The sequence below is a fragment of the Capricornis sumatraensis genome, chromosome 2 (genome assembly GCF_032405125.1).
Source record: "Capricornis sumatraensis isolate serow.1 chromosome 2, serow.2, whole genome shotgun sequence".
In the NCBI taxonomy this organism is placed as follows: Eukaryota; Metazoa; Chordata; class Mammalia; order Artiodactyla; family Bovidae; genus Capricornis; species Capricornis sumatraensis.
The window spans coordinates 99,077,736-99,098,106 of record NC_091070.1 but is presented as its reverse complement, the minus strand read 5'-3'; the positions used below and the strand labels follow the sequence as shown (position 1 = coordinate 99,098,106).

General features: G+C 43.9%; 1 protein-coding gene across 1 annotated transcript in view; it reads left to right on the top strand.

Annotated features, from left to right (window-relative positions):
- EPB41L4A (erythrocyte membrane protein band 4.1 like 4A) overlaps positions 1-20,371 on the top strand; it is a 281,882-nt gene that overhangs the window by 128,309 nt on the left and 133,202 nt on the right. The window contains exon 3 of the mRNA XM_068964938.1: positions 18,584-18,635. Within this exon, the coding sequence (XP_068821039.1) occupies positions 18,584-18,635 (52 nt within the window). The remainder of the gene's footprint in view (positions 1-18,583; positions 18,636-20,371) is intronic.

Below are 20,371 nucleotides of genomic sequence, written 5' to 3'. Positions count from 1 at the left end.
ATGTTATTTTAAAAAAACTTAAAAAACGAAGGAAAAAAGCTAAGATGACTAGTTTGACCATTTTTGTATAACCTATTCCAGTAAGAGAGGTGCTCCAAAAATTGTTCAAAGTTGGGGCAGGTACTTTCTTCGGGGACAGAGGCAAGATTTACCCATTTTCTCTTTTGGACTGTGAAATTTCAGAGTAGCTTTTGAGTTAACAAAGGATGCCCTTTAAAAGCCAATTATATACAGGAACTTAATTTTTTAAAGCATTTTTTGAGCAGGAATGATGCCCACCACTGTTTTGGGTTGCAGGATATTTTAAAGAGAATATTTACTCAGAAAACTTTTTGTTTACAGTGTGATATCCTTGTTCTCGTTGGTGTCCCAGACCTGACCTGGGACTGTGATGAGATAAGAGCAAATGCTATTTCTCATTTCCACTGAGTCAAGGAGCAGATTCTTACTGGGTCACAACTGTGTCTCAGCAACTAGGATGCCATGGTCAGCAAAAGACAAGGTCCCTAGTTTATATTCTAGGGAGAGATAAATTGTAAATATGTGTTCAAATATCATGTAGTGACAAATGCTTTAAAAATAACATGACTTGTGCCAGAGTGACTGGGAGGCTCCTTTTGTTGAGTGGTCAGAAAAAGTCTCTCTGAGATTCCATTTAAACTGAGGCTTGAAAGACAAGAAGGGAGGGGCCGTGGCAGGAGCAGCTGTTTGGTGGCTTAAAACAAGGACAAATATGAAGCCTTCTAGAAGTGAGAAAAAGGCCAGTGCTGCTAAGCATAGTGAGAAGGAGGGTGACAGGCTGACCAGCAGGAGGGGTGTATAGAGTGCCTGACAGCATGTGGGAGCCTGGGTATGTGGGAACCTCTTGGAAGCTGAAGCTGAGAAGTGATAGCATCTGACTGAGGAGCTGGATTTTGGGAGTGGGGAGTCAATAGTTCTGTTTTGAAAGGGTAAAGTTTCAGATGCTCAGTGGACATCTAGGTGGAGATGTTAGGCAAGTAGCTGGGCTCCTGAGAGGACAGTGTCACACTTAGGATCCCCTAGGTTTTTAGAGTCTGTTAGGGAGAAACAGGGACTTCCTAGGTAGCTCAGTGGTAAAGAATCCACCTGAAATGCAGAAGGTGTGGAGGTATGGGTTCAGATCCTCCAGATCCTCTGGAGGAAGAAGTGGCAACCCACTGCAGTATTTTTGCTCCAAAAATCCCATGGATGAGGACCCTGGAGGATGACAGTCTATGGGTTGTAAAAATACAGACATGACTGCGCATATACACAGTAGCAGCAGGGAGAAATAGACTGTAAATGCAGAAGGAGAGGGGCAGGGCTGCCGTACACATCTGGGCTACCCATGCAATTCTGGCCCCTGGAGTTGGGCACAACTATGTATAGTGGTCCTGAGCAGGGTACCCGTGTCCAGTTCATGGCATAACTCCCCTTGGGTTGGCTTGGCTCCTCTGTGACAAATTATATGGTTCCTCCCTGGTGGCTCAGAGGTTAAAGCGTCTGCCTGCAATGCGGGAGACCCGGTTTGATCCCTGGGTCAGGAAGATCCTCTGGAGAAGGAAATGGCAACCCACTCCAGTACTCTTGCCTGGAGAATCCCATGGAGGGAGGAGCCTGGTAGGCTACAGTCCATTGGGTCGAAAGAGTCGGACACAACTGAGCAACTTCACTTTCACTTTATATTCAGTTGCTTGAGCAGAGTTTAAAAACAAACTCCAGGTCAATTACTACAGTTTCAAAGTATGGCAGATTCAAGATTTTATTTCAAGATAAATCACGATGCCTCACTTATTCAGATGTTAGAAGTGTGTAGGTAGCAACTTCATTTATCCAAAAGGTATACTAAACTTACTGAAAAAAAAAAACTAAAGTCGCTTGAGTGATAGTTGCTCAGGCGTGTCCTACTCTTGTGACCCCATGGAGTGTAGCCCACCAGGCTCCTCTGTCTGTGGGATTCTCCAGGCAAGAGTACTGGAGTGGGTTGCCATTTCCTTCTACAGGGGATCTTCCCAACCCTGGGATTGACCTGGGTCTCCTGCACTGCAGGCAGATTCTTTACCATCTGAGCCACCAGTACTGAGGTAATATCTTAAAGTCCATTCAAGGATTCAGAACTTTTCTCATGAAATCTGTCATGCTTAAGACACTGTTTATTTTTACTTTAAGAAGAAATCCAAACTCATTTGTTATTAGATATCCTGGCCCCTTAGAGATTAGGAACAGCCTGGATGCAGTGTGGAGAAGCCCAACTGGAGATAGTCACAGCCTGACAGGAAGGCAGGGCCAAGGGATGATCTGTGGGCTACAAGGAGGTGTAATAGCTGGTCACTACAATCCAACATGGTTCTGTTAATAACCAGAAAACCAACTCATGTCTGACTGCTTTATTTCTGATAAAACGAGTATATTTAGAATTCAGAAAGTTATATAGAACAGTTGATATATTTGTGGATTCAGTGAAAAAGTGATGGTTAAATTGAAAGATAGTTTAATTGACTAAGCCTTAAGCAGAGAGAACTGATTTTTGCATGATATCAATTTAGAAGGAAGTCTCTAGATATGTCCTAGGGGTTACAGCATTGATATCAGCTCCTAGGATAAAGCTGTAGAGGGTTAGGGCCTGCTCATCAGGTTCACAGATGATTTAAACACAGAGGGAACAGCAGGCCTGTTGAATGCAGGAGTGAGGGTCAAAGAGACCTTGATGAATTAGCATGTGTTCCTGTTAATCTTGGCTCTGTAACATTCACCTCCAAGTTTAGTGACTTTAAATTAAGGTGGAATTCCCTGGTGGCTCAGTGGTAAAGAATCTGCCTGCCAGTGCGAGACACGGGTTCCATCCCTGATCTGGGAAGATCCCATGTGCTGCAGGGGATCTGAGCCTGGGTACCACAACTTCTGAGCCCGTGTCCTATATCCAAGGAGCTGCAACTACTGAAGGCTGTGTGCCTTAGAACCTGTGATTCCCAACATGAGATGCCACTGCAGTGAGAAACCTGTGGACCAAAATTAGAGAGTAGCCCCTACTCACCACAACTAGAGAAAAGCTCACGTGGCAAGGAAGACCCAGCACAGCTACATAGATACATACTTGAAGTTTTTTCTTTTAAAAAATATAAATACATTAAGGCAACTCTAGGAATTCCTTGGTGGACTAGTGGTTAGGACTCCATGCTTTCACTGCTGAGGATATGGTTTCAATCCCTAGTCAGGGAACTAAAATCCTACAAGTTGCAAAGCACAGTCAAGAAAAAAAAAAGCGACTCTCTTCTTGAAATGTGATGAGGACAGGGCTTTGAGGGATAGCTTATCTCTGCATCACTATTTTCAACTGGGGAGGCTCAAAGGCTGGAGGCTGCAGTCATCTGAAATCTCAGCCGTGTGTCTGATTGTGGATGTTGGCACTGACCTGAGCTTGGCTGGTGGTGGGACACTTACATGTGGAACTGACATGTTGTTGCTTGACTTGTTCACAGGGTAGAGTCTGGGTTCCCAGGGCAGGCATCCAGAGGAAGATAGGGAGGGAAGGGCAAAGCTGCTGCTGCTAAGTCACGTCAGTCGTGTCCGACTCTGTGCGACCCCATAGACGGCAGTCCACCAGGCTCCTCCGTCCATGGGAGTTTCTAGGCAGGAGTACTGGAGTGAGGTGCCATTGCCTTCTCCGTAGGGCAAAGCAGTATTACCTTTTATAACTAAGCCCAGAAGTCAGAGAGTATCACTTTTGCTGTATTCTGCTGATTTGAAGAGAGGAACGGCCAGTCTGTATTTAAACGGAAGAGAGATTAGATGTTCCCACTTGATGAGAGGAGCACCAACTAAATTTGCCCATGTTTTAAAACATGAAAGTTTTATCTTCCAGCCAAAACTTATTTCTCTTCTTCCTACATATAAAATGTTCCCTCCCAAGGCCTTTCCAAATCAAATTTAGTATGGCATTGGACTCAGACTTAAGGTACAGGAGTTCATCAAATCAGACTCTTTGGGTATTTTTCTTCAGTACCTGCAGTTCAACCTTGTGAATATAGTTCCTCTTGATCTGAAGACCTGTGAATTAGAAGGGTAAGAAATATATATCTACATATCCCAGATCATCTTTCAGCATATACTGATAGGACACACATGGGACAGGATAATTGGTATTTGCTGTTGTTTTGTCTGACTCTTTGCAGCACCATGAACTATAGCCTACCAGGCTCTTCTGTCCATGAGATTTCCTGGGCAAGAATACTGGAGTGGGTTGTTATTTCCTTCTCCAGGGGATCTTCCTGACCCAGGCATTGAACCTGTGTCTCCTGCATTGGCAGGCAGATTCTTTACTGCTTTCCCCCGGGAAAGCCCATAATTGGTATAGACAGTTGCATTTAGAATGAGGGAAAACAGGAGGCACACGGCAGTTACTAGTCCTTAACAGTTCTGAAATCTAGCCAGCAGCTGTTTCTTTGATTAGAGCTTGGTCTTAACTGCATGTGACAGTTGCCCCTTTCCTCTGGGCTTTTGATTCTGTTCTCTGAGTTTTCCTTCCCTTTCTGTAAAAAGTGAAGTGTGTTTGCAGCTGAGTAGTATTTTCAGTCTGCTTTCTGCCTGATGAAGGTTGAGCTCCAAAGGCCCCATTTCAGTGTATATCATTTCTGTCCTTTAAACTAAAGCTGATATAATTTCTTCAAAAAAATTTGTGGATTTCTTATGAATCAATTTATAGTCAATTCTACTTGACAAAGGCCATACAAATTGCTATTTCTTAGAAAAAATTAATTTTGTATTGGAGTACAACCGATTAACAATGTTATGATAATTTCAGGTGAACAGCAAAAGGACTCAGCTATATATATATGTGTATCCATCATCCAGGGCTTCCCTGGTGGCTCAGGAGTCCCAGGTTCTGTCCCTGGGTTGGGAATTGTCCCACTCCAACAGTCTTGCCTGGAGAACCCCATGGGCAGAGGAGCCTGGTAGGCTACGTTCTACGGGGTCACAAAGAGTCAGACACGGCTGAGCGGCTAAGCACATACGCACAACTGACTGACGATGCTGTGATAGTTTCAGGTGAACAGCAAATGATTCAGCCACGCCTATACGTGTATCCATTCTTCCCCAGCCCCCCTCCCATCCAGATTGCCGCATAACATTAAGCAGAGTTACTTGTGCTGTACAGTAGGCCCTTGTAAATACAGCAGTGCGTGCATGTCCATCCCACACTCCCTAACTGTCCCTTCCCCATCCTTCCCCACCTTCTCTGTTTCTTTTTTGTGAGTAGTTCATTTGTATCCTTTCTTCTTAGATTCTACTTGTAAGGGATGTCATGCAATATTTCTCCTTCTCTGTCTGACATACTTCACTCAGTGTGACACTCTCTAGCGTCTGTGTTGCTGCAAACAGCATTCTTTCATTCCTTCTAATGGCTGAGGAATATTCCATTGTATATGTATGTATTACGTCTTTTTCATCCATTCCTCTGTTGATGGACATTTAGGTTGCTTCCATGTTTTGACTACTGTAAACAGTGCTTCCGTGAACAGCGAGCTGCACGTATCCTTTTGGGTCATGGTTTTCTCTGGATATATGTCCAGGGGTGGGATTGCAGGGCCTATTTTTAGTTTTGTAAAGAACCTCCATACTGCTAAGCATACTGGCTGTTCCAATGTACATTTCCACTAGCAGTGTAGGAGGGTTCCCTTCTCTTCACATGTTCTCTGGCATTTATTGTTCATGGATTTTTGATGATAGTCATTCTGGCTGAGAGGTGATATCTCATTGTAGTTTTGATTTTCAGTTTTCTAATAATTAGGGAGAAATCACTGTTTCTTGAAATAAGCTCTTCAAACCTTAGATTCCTTGTAAAAGTTTTGGAAAACAACGCCCTTAAGATTCTTAGAGGAACTTTTCTTTGTTTATGAGGCATTGTTTTAGATCTTTTTTTTTAATTGGAGGAAAATTGCTTAATAATGTCATGTTGCTTTCTGCCATACAACAGTGTGAATCAGTCATAAGTATACACATAAACATCACTACAAACAAAGATAGCAGAGGTGATAGAATTCCAGTTGAGCTATTTTGAATCCTAAAAGACGATGCTGTGAAAATGCTTCACTCAGTATGCCAGCAAATTTGGGAAACTCAGCAGTGGCCACAGGACTGGAAAAGGTCAGTTTTCATTCCAATCCCAAAGAAAGGCAATGCAAAAGAATGCTCAAACTACCACACAATTGAATTCATCTCACATGCTAGCAAGGTAATGCATGGAATTCTCCAAGCCATGCTTCAACACTACATGAACCGTGAAATTCCAGATGTTCAAGCTGGATTTAGAAAAGGCAGAGGAACCAGAGATCAAATTGCCAGCATCAGTTAGATGATCGAAAAAGCAAGAGAGTTCCAGAAAAACATCTACTTGTACTTTTTGACTATGCCAAAGCCTTTGACTGTGTGGACCAAAACAAACTGTGGAAAATTCTGAAAGAGATGGGAATACCAGACCACGTGACCTGCCTCCTGAGAAATCTGTATGCAGGTCAGGAAGCAACAGTTAAAACTGGACATGGAACAACAGACTGGTTCCAAATAGGAAAAGGAGTACATCAAGGCTTATATTGTCACCCTGCTTATTTAACTTACATGCAGAGTACATCATGAGAAACACTGGACAGGAAGAAGCTCAAGCTGGAATCAAGATTGCTGGGAGAAATATCAATAACCTCATATATACAGGTAACACCACCCTTATGGCAGAAAGTGAAGAAGAGCTAAAGAGCCTCTTGATGAAAGTGAAAGAGGAGAGTGAAAAAGTTGGCTTAAAGCTCAACATTCAGAAAACTAAGATCATGGCATCTGGTCCCATCACTTCATGGCAAATAGATGGGAAACAGTGACAGACTGTATTTTTCTGGGCTCTAAAATCACTGCAGATGGTGACTGCAGCCATGAAATTAAAAGACTCTTGCTCCTTGAAAGAAAAGTTATGACCAACCTTGACATCATATTAACAAGCAGAGACATTACTTTGCCAACAAAGGTCCATCTAGTCAAAGCTATTGTTTTTCCAGTAGTCATGTATGGATGTGAGAGTTGGAGTATAAAGAAAGCTGAGCACTGCAGAATTGATGCTTTTGAACTGTGGTGTTGGAGAAGACTCTTGAGAGTCCTTTGACCTGCAAGGAGATTCAACCAGTCCTAAATACTTAGGGGCAGGAGGAGAAGGGGATGACAGAGGATGAGATGGCTGGATGGCATCACTGACTCAATGGACGTGAGTCTGAGTGAACTCCAGGAGTTGGTGATGGACAGGGAGGCCTGGCGTGCTGCAATTCATGGGGTTGCAAAGAGTTGGACGTGACTCATTGGAAGGACTGATGTTGAAGCTCCAATACTTTGGCCACCTGATGCAAAGAACTAGTCATTGGAAGAGACCCTGATGCTGGGAAAGATTAAAGGCGGGAGGAGAAAGGGATGATGGAGGATGAGGTGGTTGGATGGCATCACCGACTCGATGGACATGAATTTGAGTAAACTTGGGGAGTTGGTGATGGATAGGGAGGCCTGGCTTGCTGCAGTCCATGGGGTTGCAAAGAGTCAGACATGACTGAGTGACTCAACTGAACTGAACTCCTACTTGAACCTCCCTCCCACCCCACCTCCCATCCAACCCTTCTCGGTTGTCACAGAGCACCAGTTGAGCTCACTGTGTTATACAGCAGCTTCCTCCTAGCTATATGTTTTATACATGATAATATATCATATTAGATATTTTGAAGACTTAAGTTTTATGGTTACATTCACAATTTCCTGACAGCACTCTGGATTTGGTCTTTGCCCAGGAGCCATTTCTTAATTGTAGCATCATTTGCCTTTTGATAAGTCTAAAAGTAACAGAATTTTATTTTCAAACCTGTTCAAAGTCCTAGTTGATATTTCACAGTCAGTTTTGAGCATATCTCTTTCCGCTTAGCTTTCATTATAGGGAGCAAAAGAAGCCAGTCAAGACTTTCTCCAGTCTGCCTGGAAATCTCCTTGTCTGGATGGTCCAGTTCAATAGGTGCATCTTTTATTTTCCATATGCCCCAGGCAATAGCATTGCTAAACTTTCTGCCTCAAGAGTCAGGTCTTTCTTCCTGCTTCCAACAGGTTTCTCTCTGCTTTTCTTTAGGCCCCCTTGGGGGCTCTAAGGGCTTCCCAGGTGGTGCTACTGGTAAAGAAACCATCTGCCAACGCAGGAGACTTAAGAGAGGCGGGTTCGGTCCCTGGGTCAGGAAGATCCTCTGAAGGAGGGCATGGCAGCCCACTCCAGTGTTCTTTCCTGGAGAGTCCCATGCGCAGAGGAGCCTGGCGGGCTACAGTCCATGGGGTCACAGAGGCGGACACAACTGAGCGACTTCACTCGCACTCATGCGTGGGGGCCTAAGGCTTCCACTAACACTTTTCTTAAGGTCCTTCCTGCTACCTCATCATCAAAACACACAGTGGAGAGTGACAGGAGCGGGGCCAGATCAGGGAGGGCCTTACAGATCATCACAAGGACTTTGGATTTTAATTTGAGTAAGAAGGGAAACAACTGGAGGATGTAGAGAAGGAGAGTAAACTGATCTGACCTGCATTTTTAAAGCATTTCTCTAAATGCTGAGGTAGAACCTGCGGCACCATTAAAGGAGTTGTTTAAGAAATGCAGGTGAATGGTGATGACTGCTTGGCTCTGGGAGTGGTAAGAATTTGTCAGATTCTATTTGTATTTTAACATAAGCTAGCAGTATTTGCAGATTGATAGAAGAGATAGACGGTAAAGAGGCTTTGACTGGAACCAGTGGAAGCGTTTTGTAGCATTTACTGAGATGGGAAAGACTACAGGAGAACAGGTTTTTCTGGAAGGGAGTAGAATCATCATTTCCTCTTTGAACATGTAAAGTTGAAAGATTCTAATAGGCATCTAAGTAGGAAGTTAGTTGGCTTCAGGGGGCAATTCTGGTCTGGCTATGCATTTGAGAGGTGTCATGTATCAGTTCAGTTCAGTTCAGTTGCTCAGTCGTGTCCGACTTTTTGCGACCCCATGAATCGCAGCACGCCAGGCCTCCCTGTCCATCACCAACTCCCGGAGTTCACTCAGATCATATCCGTCGAGTCAGTGATGCCATCCAGCCATCTCATCCTCTGGCGTCCCCTTCTCCTCCTGCCCCCAATCCCTCCCAGCATCAGAGTCTTTTCCAATGAGTCAACTCTTCACATGAGGTGGCCAAAGTACTGGAGTTTCAGCTTTAGCATCATTCCTTCCAAAGAACACCCAGGGCTGATCTCCTTCAGAATGGACTGGTTGGATCTCCTTGCAGTCCAAGGGACTCTCAAGAGTCTTCTCCAACACCGCAGTTCAAACGCATCAATTCTTCGGCGCTCAGCCTTCTTCACAGTCCAACTCTCACACCCATACACGACCACTGGAAAAACCATAGCCTTGACTAGAACGACCTTTGTTGGCAAAGTAATGTCTCTGCTTTTCAATATGCTACCTAGGTTGGTCATAACTTTTCTTCCAAGGAGTAAGCGTCTTTTAATTTCATGGCTGCAGTCACCATCTGCAGTGATTTTGGAGCCCCCAGAAATAAAGTCTGACACTGTTTCCACTGTTTCCCCATCTATTTCCGATGAAGTGATGGGACCGGATGCCATGATCTTCATTTTCTGAATGTTGAGCTTTAAGCCAACTTTTTCACTCTCCTCTTTCACTTTCATCAAGAGGCTCTTTAGCTCTTCTTCACTTTCTGCCATAAGGGTGGTGTTACCTGTATATCTGAGATTATTGATATTTCTCCCAGCAATCTTGATTCCAGCTTGAGTTTCTTCCAGTCCAGCATTTCTCATGATGTACTCTGCATATAAGTTAAATAAGCAGGGTGAGAATATACAGCCTTGACGTACTCCTTTTCCTATTTGGAACCAGTCTGTTGTTCCATGTCCAGTTCTAACTGTTGCTTCCTGACTTGCATACAGGTTTCTCAAGAGGCAGGTTAAGTGGTCTGGTATTCCCATCTCTTTCAGAATTTTCCACAGTTACATTTAAAGCCAGGAGCCTGGTTGTAAGGTGTGAGCCCAGGGCAATCCAGCCTTTCCTGGTTAAGGAGATAGTGAGCACCTAATAGAGGAGACTGTGAAGCTGTGGTCAGTGAAGTAGGAAGAAAGGCCGGAGGGAAAGAGCGCATGACAAAGCTATTTCAAGACAGTGGGTGGTGACTCACACCTGTCATTAGGGTTAACAATTGCTGTTGGTGCTAGAGTGGGCTCTCAAGAGACCGTGGGAAGCTCAGCCGTTGAATGAGCAGCTGTGATCAAATTTGGGGAAAATAAATAATCCTGGAGAACAATTCACGTAGCAGATTTATTCCACCTGAGTGAAGGCATAGTCATAGATTGGAGATGGAATGTATTTTGGATACAGGCATGTTTGAGTTTGAATCTCTACTTCCTAGTTGACCCATTGCGGAACTGTAGGCCAGTACTCTGTCTCCACCTATAAAATGGGGATACAAGTACTTTTCTTACGAGGTTGTCAAAAGGTTAACATGAAGAAATAATAGGCAGAACATCTAGTCCAGTGCTGGGCACATAGTAGATATGCAGGTCGTGTAAAACACCATTGGTTTCATTTTCCTTTTTTTCAAATTACAAATTAAAGTTTTCCATGCCCTGAAGGTGCTGGACCCAGCATCAGGAAACTTTAATGATTCCCTAACTCATTTACAATATGTTGAGCACATCACTAGGCCTTTCAGAGACTGACATACCCCATTTGTAAGTAGGGACTCATAATCCAAGCTCCACACTTTTTTTTCCCCTAAGTCTTCACTAATCTGAGTCTACTCTGCAACTTACCCACCTAGCCTACATGAACTTCCCAACACTTCCCTTAAGTCCATATGGCATTTTATAATTTGGGAAATGATTTCACATTTGTCCACTCATAACAAGCCCTATCAACTAATTCATCTGCCCCGTACCCTGATGTGAGGAAAAATCAAACTTCTGTTCTACTTGAACCTTTTCAGTTGAACCAGTTAAATGGCATAATAAATCCAGAAATGGGCTTAGATAGTTCCAGACATAAGGAAAGGTCAATAAATGTAAGCTGCAGATGTTAAAGGAGCTTGCCAGGTGGTGCAGTGGCACAGAATCCACCTGCCAGTGCAGGAGATGCAAGAGGTGTGAGTTTGAACCCTGGGTCGGGAAGATCCCCTAGAGGAGGAAATGGCAACCCACTCCAGTATTCTTGCCTGGAAAATTCCATGGGCAGAGGAGCCTGGCGGGCTACAGTCCATAGGGTTGCAAAGAATTGGACACAACTGAATGAGTGAACACACACACAGTTGTTAAATCTCAAAGTAAATTCTAAGATTTTTTTGTTAATGGTCCATGTCTTATGTCTCCTAAATTGCATCTCTGCAAATCCCAAAGTAGAGAGGACATTGCTGGGTATAGAGGGGATGCGTCCAGCAAATCACAACCAACTAAGTGGCAGCCAGGGTGGAGGGGGGCAGCGATGTGGTGAGAGGGAGCAGAATATAGAACTCCCCTCGCCCATCAGAGATTCGTTTTGAAGTACGGAAGTAAAATGGGCAGATATGGGCTCAAAAGGGTGTGTGTGTTTCAGTATGGGAGAAATAAAAGCATGCATTCGGCCAGGAATGATTCTGTGGAAAGGGAAGCTTTCATGGTGCAGGGAAGAGAGCACAGAATTGCTGGGGACTATATTCCTGGAAAGATGGGAAGGGATGGGCTTCAGTGGAGCATGGCCCTTCCTCCACAGCAGTAGGAGAGGGGACAGGACCAGCACAGATGCAGGCAGGTTGGCGGATGTTGTGAGAAGGCACACGTGTTCTCACCTGATGGCTTCAGTTTTCTCAGTGAGATAAGGATCATCACCTGAGAGTGAGACAGGGGGAAGCGAAAGTATGGAGGCGTTATGCAGGCAAGTGAAAGAATAATATGCAGTAGGATTCTGGGTGGTGTCAGTGGTTCTTAATAATGACTTTAGAGTGAGCCCATCTATGGTCGTGCAGTTTGAGTCTTCAGTTGCAGTTAGCCTCTCAGGTGCTGGCATGGAGAAGGTGGAGAGCTGGCAGGTGCTGGCATGGAGAAGGTGGAGAGCTGGCAGGTGCTGGCATGGAGAAGGTGGAGAGCTGGCAGGTTGTTTCTTTGTTTTTTTCCAGTGGATATATGGAGGGAAGATTGTGCAGGGGAATTGAGGACAATTGTGAGTGAACGAAGAATGAATCACGAGCAAAGTGAGGACGTGCATCGGAACAGGGAGGAAGGATGGTGCAAAGGTAGTAGGAAGTCTCAGTTGTGTCCTGGTGGAGTCAGAATATGAGGGAGCGAGCTGGGAAAAAAGAATTTGGGTAGTCAAGCGTGTGAATCTTGAAACTGAAGTTTTGCGTTCCTGTTCAGACAGTATTCTTGAAGAGTGGCTTGGTTCGAACCGAAAATAAAAGGAGGTTCAGTTCCTTGGATCTGTTATTCTGTATTTTGGGGCAGGTTGTTTAATCAGTTTCCTCATTTGTCAGAGGGTAATTTTTATAGTTTCTAATTCATAATTAGAGGGACTAAATAAGTGAACATGTAAAGTCTTCAGTAGTGCCTGGCACATGGTGAGCGTTTAGTAGGTGTTAGCCCTTACTGTTGTTAGTTCTCTAAGCCTTAGTTGGTGCCAGGGTCTGTGGGAAAGAACTGAGGAATTGTTCCTGGGGCCAGTGACACTTCTTGAGTAGTCAGATGGTGCAGTAGAATCCACTTTTGTTGAAAAATAAGGCCTAGTTACACGCCGGCCCATCCCACCCGCCATCCCCTCATGATGGCTTAATGGCAAGCCCTGGTTTCTGTCCCTGCTATGAGTAGCTTTGTAATGGTGGTTTTACCTGAGGTTCCAAGGCTTCTGTGATTGATACCAAGGAGCAAATTAAGATCACATCCTGTGAATGTTGCTTAGAGGGCCTGAGATGTGTCTGTATAGGGACATTGGGAAATGGGCATGGAAAAAGTGAAATAGGCATTATCGCAGCTCTGGATTTCTGGGATTGTATGTGCAAATTATGTCCAGTCCTGGAACTCCCCAGGAATGACTTGCAGTATCATTTGTTTAGATCTTTTTGGCTCCATTGTCACTTATAGATTGCCAACTCTTCATACTCCCTTAGATCAATAAGTTATTTTGTTATATTGATACAGACTGTGCGCTTTAAAGCCTTTTTTGGATCTACAGGAAACATTATTAAATACCATTGTGGTATTCTTAAATTCTCCAAAGAAGAGTCAGTATTATACTCAGTGTGAAATAAGATGTAGCAAAGCTCTTTTTACTCCATGCTGTCCATGCATTATCTAAAATGTTTTAGGCTTTATTCTACTATTAGAGCTCTGCTGCTGCTGCTGCTAAGTCGCAGTAACAGGAAAAACTAGTTAACCTATTAAAATTTTCCAAATTAATGGTAATCTGTACACTTTTAAAATAAATCTTTCCTTGTGAGGTGAAAAAGCATAATGAAGGGTCTACAAGGACTTAGAAATTACAATTTTGCAACAAAAAAGGGAAGACTCAAGACTCAGCCAAAGGCTGCCCACTGCCATTAAATTTCCTCGGTATACATCCATACGCACACACGTGGCACTTGATCCAAAGAGAAACTGGAATTACAGAAGTCAGACAGTGATAAGTGCCCCAGAATACACATAATAAACATGAGCCACCAGTTTGCATAAGCCAGCATCTTAAAATGTAAAACCCACTTAACGTTCAACCAAGGTAAAGAAACGACCTTGGAACCAATGGCACTTGCCATTACCCATTATCAACAAGAGATCAAATGCAGCAGGTGTGTGATCACCGTGAAACACAGCAGGCAGCTGCTGCATAACCAGTGGGAAAACAGGGCACAAAATTTGCTAATAACACAGCATTCCCGTTTTAGCTTTAGGGTATAAGTTCGAATATTCACCTCTATCCAGAATGGATGTAGGCTCTAAAATTGGGATAACATTTATTCACTCAACATTTATGGCATACCCACTACATATATTCTCTACACGGCATGTCAAATCTTGCCCTGAGGATTGCAGTAAAACACAAATGACCGAGAACTTTCCCTAACCGTGAGACACTCACAGCCTAGCAGACACACAGACAGAATCACTGATAAGGTATAATGCAGTGAGACTATCGCCTGTATAAGATGAATACATGTAAGACAAATGTAAAAAGAAAAGGAGCTCTTCAAGGTAAGCACAGAGAGGCATCACTGAAGAGCAAATCTTTGAACAGTATGCTCACAAATTAAAAACTTCTCCAAAATACAGAAAGGGAGACCGAGCCCTAAGTTTTTACCAAAGTGCTATCTAACAGCTCAACTGCTCTTAAAGCTGATGGGTCTATTTTTCAGTGATAACACAGAACAAGGTACTCCAAGTCCTTCACAGCAGAGGACTTACTGAAGTCAGTGCCGTCTGATAGCTTATAACTATGCAGCTGAGAAATTAATGTTCCTGAGACTTACCTGGTGGTCCAGCGGCTGAGACTGCATGTTCCCAACGTAGGGGCCCTAGGTTCAACCCTCGGTCAGGGAGCTAGATCCCGCATACCGCAACTAAGACCCGGCACCAGCAAATAAATAAATAAACATTTCTTGAAAAAAGAAATGTGTTTCTAAAGCACTTCCAGAAAGAAAAAAAAAGCAGCCCATTCAGTCTTTCTGTCTGTGCTGAGCGGGGGATAAAAGAGGAACGGAGGGCCGAGCAGGGCCCACTGCAGTGCTGGGCTACAGAACAGCTTTCCTGAGCTGTACTTGCTACCTAGACAGTCAAGAGGAGAGACTGCCCATCTCTCTCATTCTCTCTCAGCATGTAAGCAGCTCGCTCTCTAAGAAAACCCATCGCTCACTCCACCCCTTACCTTCCCCCGCCTCCTCTGGCTCACTTATTTCAATCATGTCCAGTAGCTCCGTGCATCCTCATAAGCTGGACTGGATCCTATTCAGCAGGAAGATGAAGTGACAATTGACCAAAACAGACCCTGCTCTCTCATCCCGATTTCTACAGCGGGCTTCCTAACACAAGAGCACATTAACAGACTACAATCTCAGTGTGCTGTGCTGTGCTTAGTCGGCCACTTGTGGCCGACTCTTTGTGACCCCGTGGACTGGAGCCCGCCAGGCTCCTCTGTATAATCCCAAAGTCCAATCACTAAGGAGTTAAGATGACAAGCGCTCCTCGTCAATGACTCTTTGCCAGGGTGTAAGACTCCAATAGTTAGAGGGACTTACCTCTTCAGTCCTGTCGATCTTAATAACAGCATTTATGCAACTCAAAGAAAAATGACAGATGGGTTCAAGGTCCTTCCTACTCTCACAGTCTTGGCTAAATGCCCCGAGTGCGTTTTCACCCACCTTGACTGATCATGTCTCAATTTCATCAATTTCCTATGTAACAGTCTCTGAATTGTATTTTTAAACTCTAACACTGTCCAGCAAATCAATATCCAAACCTTCAAAAGATATATATTAAACTCGGGATCCAACCTTTCATTTGACAACTGTTCTTTTGGAGTCTCTTAGAGCTCTTCAAACACCTTACTTTAAAAGTAAGTTTTTCTAGACTTTCATAAATTAAGACATGATAAGAGTGGGATGATGGACATTGTGTTATAAGTTGCTGCTCGCCAGTCTATTTCCAATGCAGGATACAGCATGCTTGGGGTTGGTGCACGGTGATGACCCAGAGAAATGTTATGGGGAGGGAGGTGGGAGGGGGGTTCATGTTTGGGAACGCATGTACGCCCGTGGTGGGTTCATGTCAATGTATGGCAAAACAAAACAAAATAAGTTGCTGCTGCTGCTCCTGCTAAGTCGCTTCAGTCATGTCCGACTCTGTGCAACCCCACAGACGGCAGCCCACCAGGCTCCCCTGTCCCTGGGATTCTCCAGGCAAGAACACTGGAGTGGGTTGCCATTTCTTTCTCCAGTGCATGAAAGTGAAAAGTGAAAGGGAAGTCGCTCAGTCGTGTCCGACTGGTAGCGACCCCATGGACTGCAGCCTACCAGACTCCTCCGTCCATGGGATTCTCCAGGCAAGAGTACTGGAGTGGGGTGCCGTTGCCTTCTCTGGTTATAAGTTGCTACCCATTTATATTGATGTGTCTGTGTGTTAGTCACTCACTCGTGTCCGACTCTTTGCAATCCCACTGACTGTAGCCCGCCAGACTCTTCTGTCCATGGGATTCTCCAGGCAAGAATACTGGAGTGGGTTGCCATTTTCTTCTCCCATGGGATCTTCCCGACCCAGGGATTGAACCCAGGTTTCCTTCACTGCAGGCAAATCCTTTACCATCTGAGCCACCAGGGAAGCATATATATTTGTCAAATATATAAGATGAGGCAGAAGGCTTCTTTTTCTTTCAGTGATTTTATTTCTCAAAGGTGATGGGTAATCAAATATGTTTATATTGGTTACCTTTTGAAAAAGTAAGAAAATTTGAAACAGCTCTGTGAGTGGCAAATAGGATTATGTATACATGAATAGAGTTAAGTATTGTGATAAAATCTGTAATAAAATGATTATGATACTCATTTAGGATGAGTGATTTTTATTATATGTAAATAGGAATAAAAGGGAAGGGGATTATATAAAATATTATAATAACTATTTATAATTACTGGTACTGTTACACAGCAGAGTGAGCATTTCTGCCCTTGTGAAGCGGCAGGAAAAGGGGTGCTGGGCCAAAAGGTTCTCTGAGGCTCCTTTTGTGGTTTGTTATTCCTGACCCAGGGTGATTAAGAGAGAGTGAATGTTTTCATTGTGAGTGTTTTCCCTGGGCAGACACAGGAGTGTTAGGAATACAGTGGTTCAGGTTGGACTAGCTCCTGCCTCCATGCTATGAGAGTTTCCCTTTCTTCATCCAGTAACACGATAAAATGGAAACTGTGGAAACTGGTTAGCTTGGCCCTTGGAACCGCCAACATTGGCAAGAAGAGTGGGGTGAAGGTTCCACCTTGCCCGCTCCCCTGACTTAACAGGCACTGGGATCCCTTTGACTGTGTGCTTCTGTGGGAACTCGGGGTGCTTCCGCCCGCTTTGTACTTGGTTTGCTCCTCCTCTGCTCTTCCTCCAGATGAGCCAGAAAGCTTGTTTCTTTTCCTTTCAGTGATTTTATTTCACAAAGATGAGATTTAAAGGAAGGCCTCTCGACAGGGCCCCAAATTCTCCCATTACTGTCTAAAATTCTGTCCTCTGAAGATTAATTTGAATTGATAAGCAAGTATCTTAAGACTGGCTAATGATACTTATTAAGAATGACCATCACACCTTAATGCTAATCATCGCTAGCACGTGTTGCAAACTCAGTGTGAGGCAGGGGCTCTGATAAAGCCTCTGCAGGGCGTAATTGACTTCATCCTCCCAGCGAGCCTATGCAGAAGGTTCAGAGAGAGACGCCCAGTGCTTGTGTGTGTGCTGAGTCTTCAGTCCTGTCTGGCTGTCTGCAACTCTGTCGACTGTAGCCCACTAGTCTCCTCTGCCCATGGGATTCTCCAGGCGAGAAGACTGAAGTGGGTTGCCGTGCTCTCCAGGGGATCTTCCCAAGCCAGGGATCAGACCCATGTCTCCTGAATTGGCAGGCAGGCTCTTTACCACTGGGCTTCCCTGATAGCTCAGCTGGTAAAGAATCCACCTGCAGTGCAGGAGATCCCAGATCGATTCCTGGGTCGGGAAGATCCTCTGGAGAAGGGATAGGCTGCCCACTCCAGTACTCAGGTTTCCCCGTGGCTCAGCTCGTAGAGAATCCACCTGCAGTGCGGGAGACCTGGGTTCGATCCCTGGATTGGGAAGATTCCCTGGAGAAGGGAAAGGCTACCTACTCTAGTGTTGTGGCCTGGAGAATTCCATGGACTGTATAGTCCATGGGGTCACAAAGAGTCGGACAAGACTGAGTGACTCTCACAGTTCTTTACCACAGTTCTTTCCCATCTTGGGAAGCCCCAAGATGTCCAGTAACTGGTTCCAGGTTATATGGTGATGAATGAGGGGAGAGAGCATGGAATCCAGATAGATCTGCTCTGAGACTTGAACCCTCACCCACTGAACTGGGCCTCCTCTCCTGGATGTGATTTGATTAGACTGCTTGCTTCCTTACACCTGGCAGAGATGCTTGTCAGGAATGGGACTGGAAATGAACAGAGAAAATTTTACGGAGAGACATGTCTGTAGGGGAGTTGCTGTGGGGATGCTGGAGAGAGATTTGGGTGGCATTCTCTGCAGCCAAAGACCGTAAGAAACTCACTCATTATCATCTTGATGTTGCTGATCTTATAACCAACATGAGAATTCAACTAAGAACCCAGCATGTACTGTTTCTCTTCTCTCCCAGCACTGATGTCATTTCTCTTTTAATGTTCTAGCAGCAGAAAATTCTTATGTATGTTTGTGTGTATATATCATGAATCAAAAGTTTTACTTATTATTTAAATGTAATTAAAAAAATAACACTTTGCAAATATTCTTGAAGAGAAGGCCAATGAAATGCAACTAATTTCTGCAATTACTCTTTTCTTCCTCACACCAGTATTGGCTGGATCCTGCGAAAACCCTGTCTGAACACAAAGAACTGATCAACAGTAGGTATTTGATTTTAACTTTGTTGAAATTTGAAAATGATGTAATGTCCATGATTGGATGAGTGCAGAAATAGGCTTTAAGACCACAGGTGTGAATATTAGCACTTGAGTGCCAGAGTATGGAATGGGTGTTTATACATTGCTCAGTCTCTCGAGACTCTGATTAGATTGTGTGGATAGGGACTCTGAGGAGATGTGAGTATTGAATTTTGCTTTCAGGGGCACCTGACCTGGACTTCTGTCTGTGATTTTTCCATTGCTTTTGAAATTTCACCTTCAGACAGAATTAAAGATTTTAAAATTAAAAAAATAAATAAATAAATAAAAAAGAAAAAGCAGAGAGGCAGTGATTTGAAAAGCAAGTGGGCATTGGATATATTAAAGTGCTTGAGTTTCTTGGGTTAAAGAGTGGTATTGCCCTTCACATTATTTACTCAGTCAATAATTAAGGAATGCCCTCATAACCTGAAAGATTGCTATGAATTCATAAAGGATCCATCTATTTTGGTTTTGACTTTATCAATATGAGTCTACTAATTGACTCAGAAGTCTAATTAATGTTATATTCATTAATTTTCATAACTCAGATTTTTATTTATAAATGTACACATGCCACACACTTGCAGCCCTTAAGTGTGTAGAAGAGTAGTTATTTTTAAATCATCTTTATTATTAAAATTATTAGTAAAATGTATAACATAAGACGTACCATGTTTACCATTTTGGAGTGTACAGTTCAGCAGCATTAAATACACTCATATTGGTTTGTAGCCATCACCAGTAACCATCTCTGAAACTTTTTTGTTATCCCAAACTGAAACCGTATCATTAAACTATTTTGCTGAATTATTGCTGATAAGACCTAGAGGATTCTGCTGGCCTTCCTTACCCCATTCTGAGTCTGTACTTTTCCTGTGTATTGATTCATTCCTTGGGGTGAAATGGGTCACGTGGTGCTCTATGGACCCCACGGGCAGGAACAGAGCTGTGCCTCAGGAAGGAATTGGGAACTAAGAGCTGCAAAATTGTCAGGAACTCAGCACATACCATTTCTCTGAACATCACCATCATTTTTGTTTCTCTCTGTGGTCCGGCTCTTTTTGCCCCTCCATGTCTGTGGAAACCTCCACAGTTTCCAAGTTATAGCTCTAATCACAAGCAGAGGCGAACTGGCTGTCTCTGAATTGCAGCTCCAAACTCTTGGGAGGGTGTTTGGCCAGTTTGCATTAGTAGCTCACTTCAGTCCACTCAGCTGTGTCTAGGCTTTTCCAAGGTCAGTACAAACACAGTTGGTAGGGGGCCAGCATTCTGGATGAGAATGGGCAACAGTTTTCAGAGATGGGGCTGGTGGCCTATGAAATTAGAAAGCACCCTCAAACTATATACCTTAGACATCAAGTTCTGCCTGTTCAGCCTACTCAAGAGAAAGTTCTAATCAGAAAGGGTTTGTGACCTGCCATGGATGAGAAGTTGCTCGGGATTGGAGGGATGACCAAAGCCCTGACCATCTGACTTCTCATTCCTCGTGCTTCCTGAGTGAGCAAACTGCCCACTGAAAGCTGAGAGGAAGCAGGAGGTTCATGTGATTAGATGTGAATGCAGATAACTTCCATGAGGTATCCTGAAACGAATGGTAGATGCTCCAGTTTAACAAGTCTCATCCCTCAGGATCTAGAAATCTGCACTTTTCCAAAAGATTCAGGTAGAATAATAAATACAATAAATTCTTATCCATT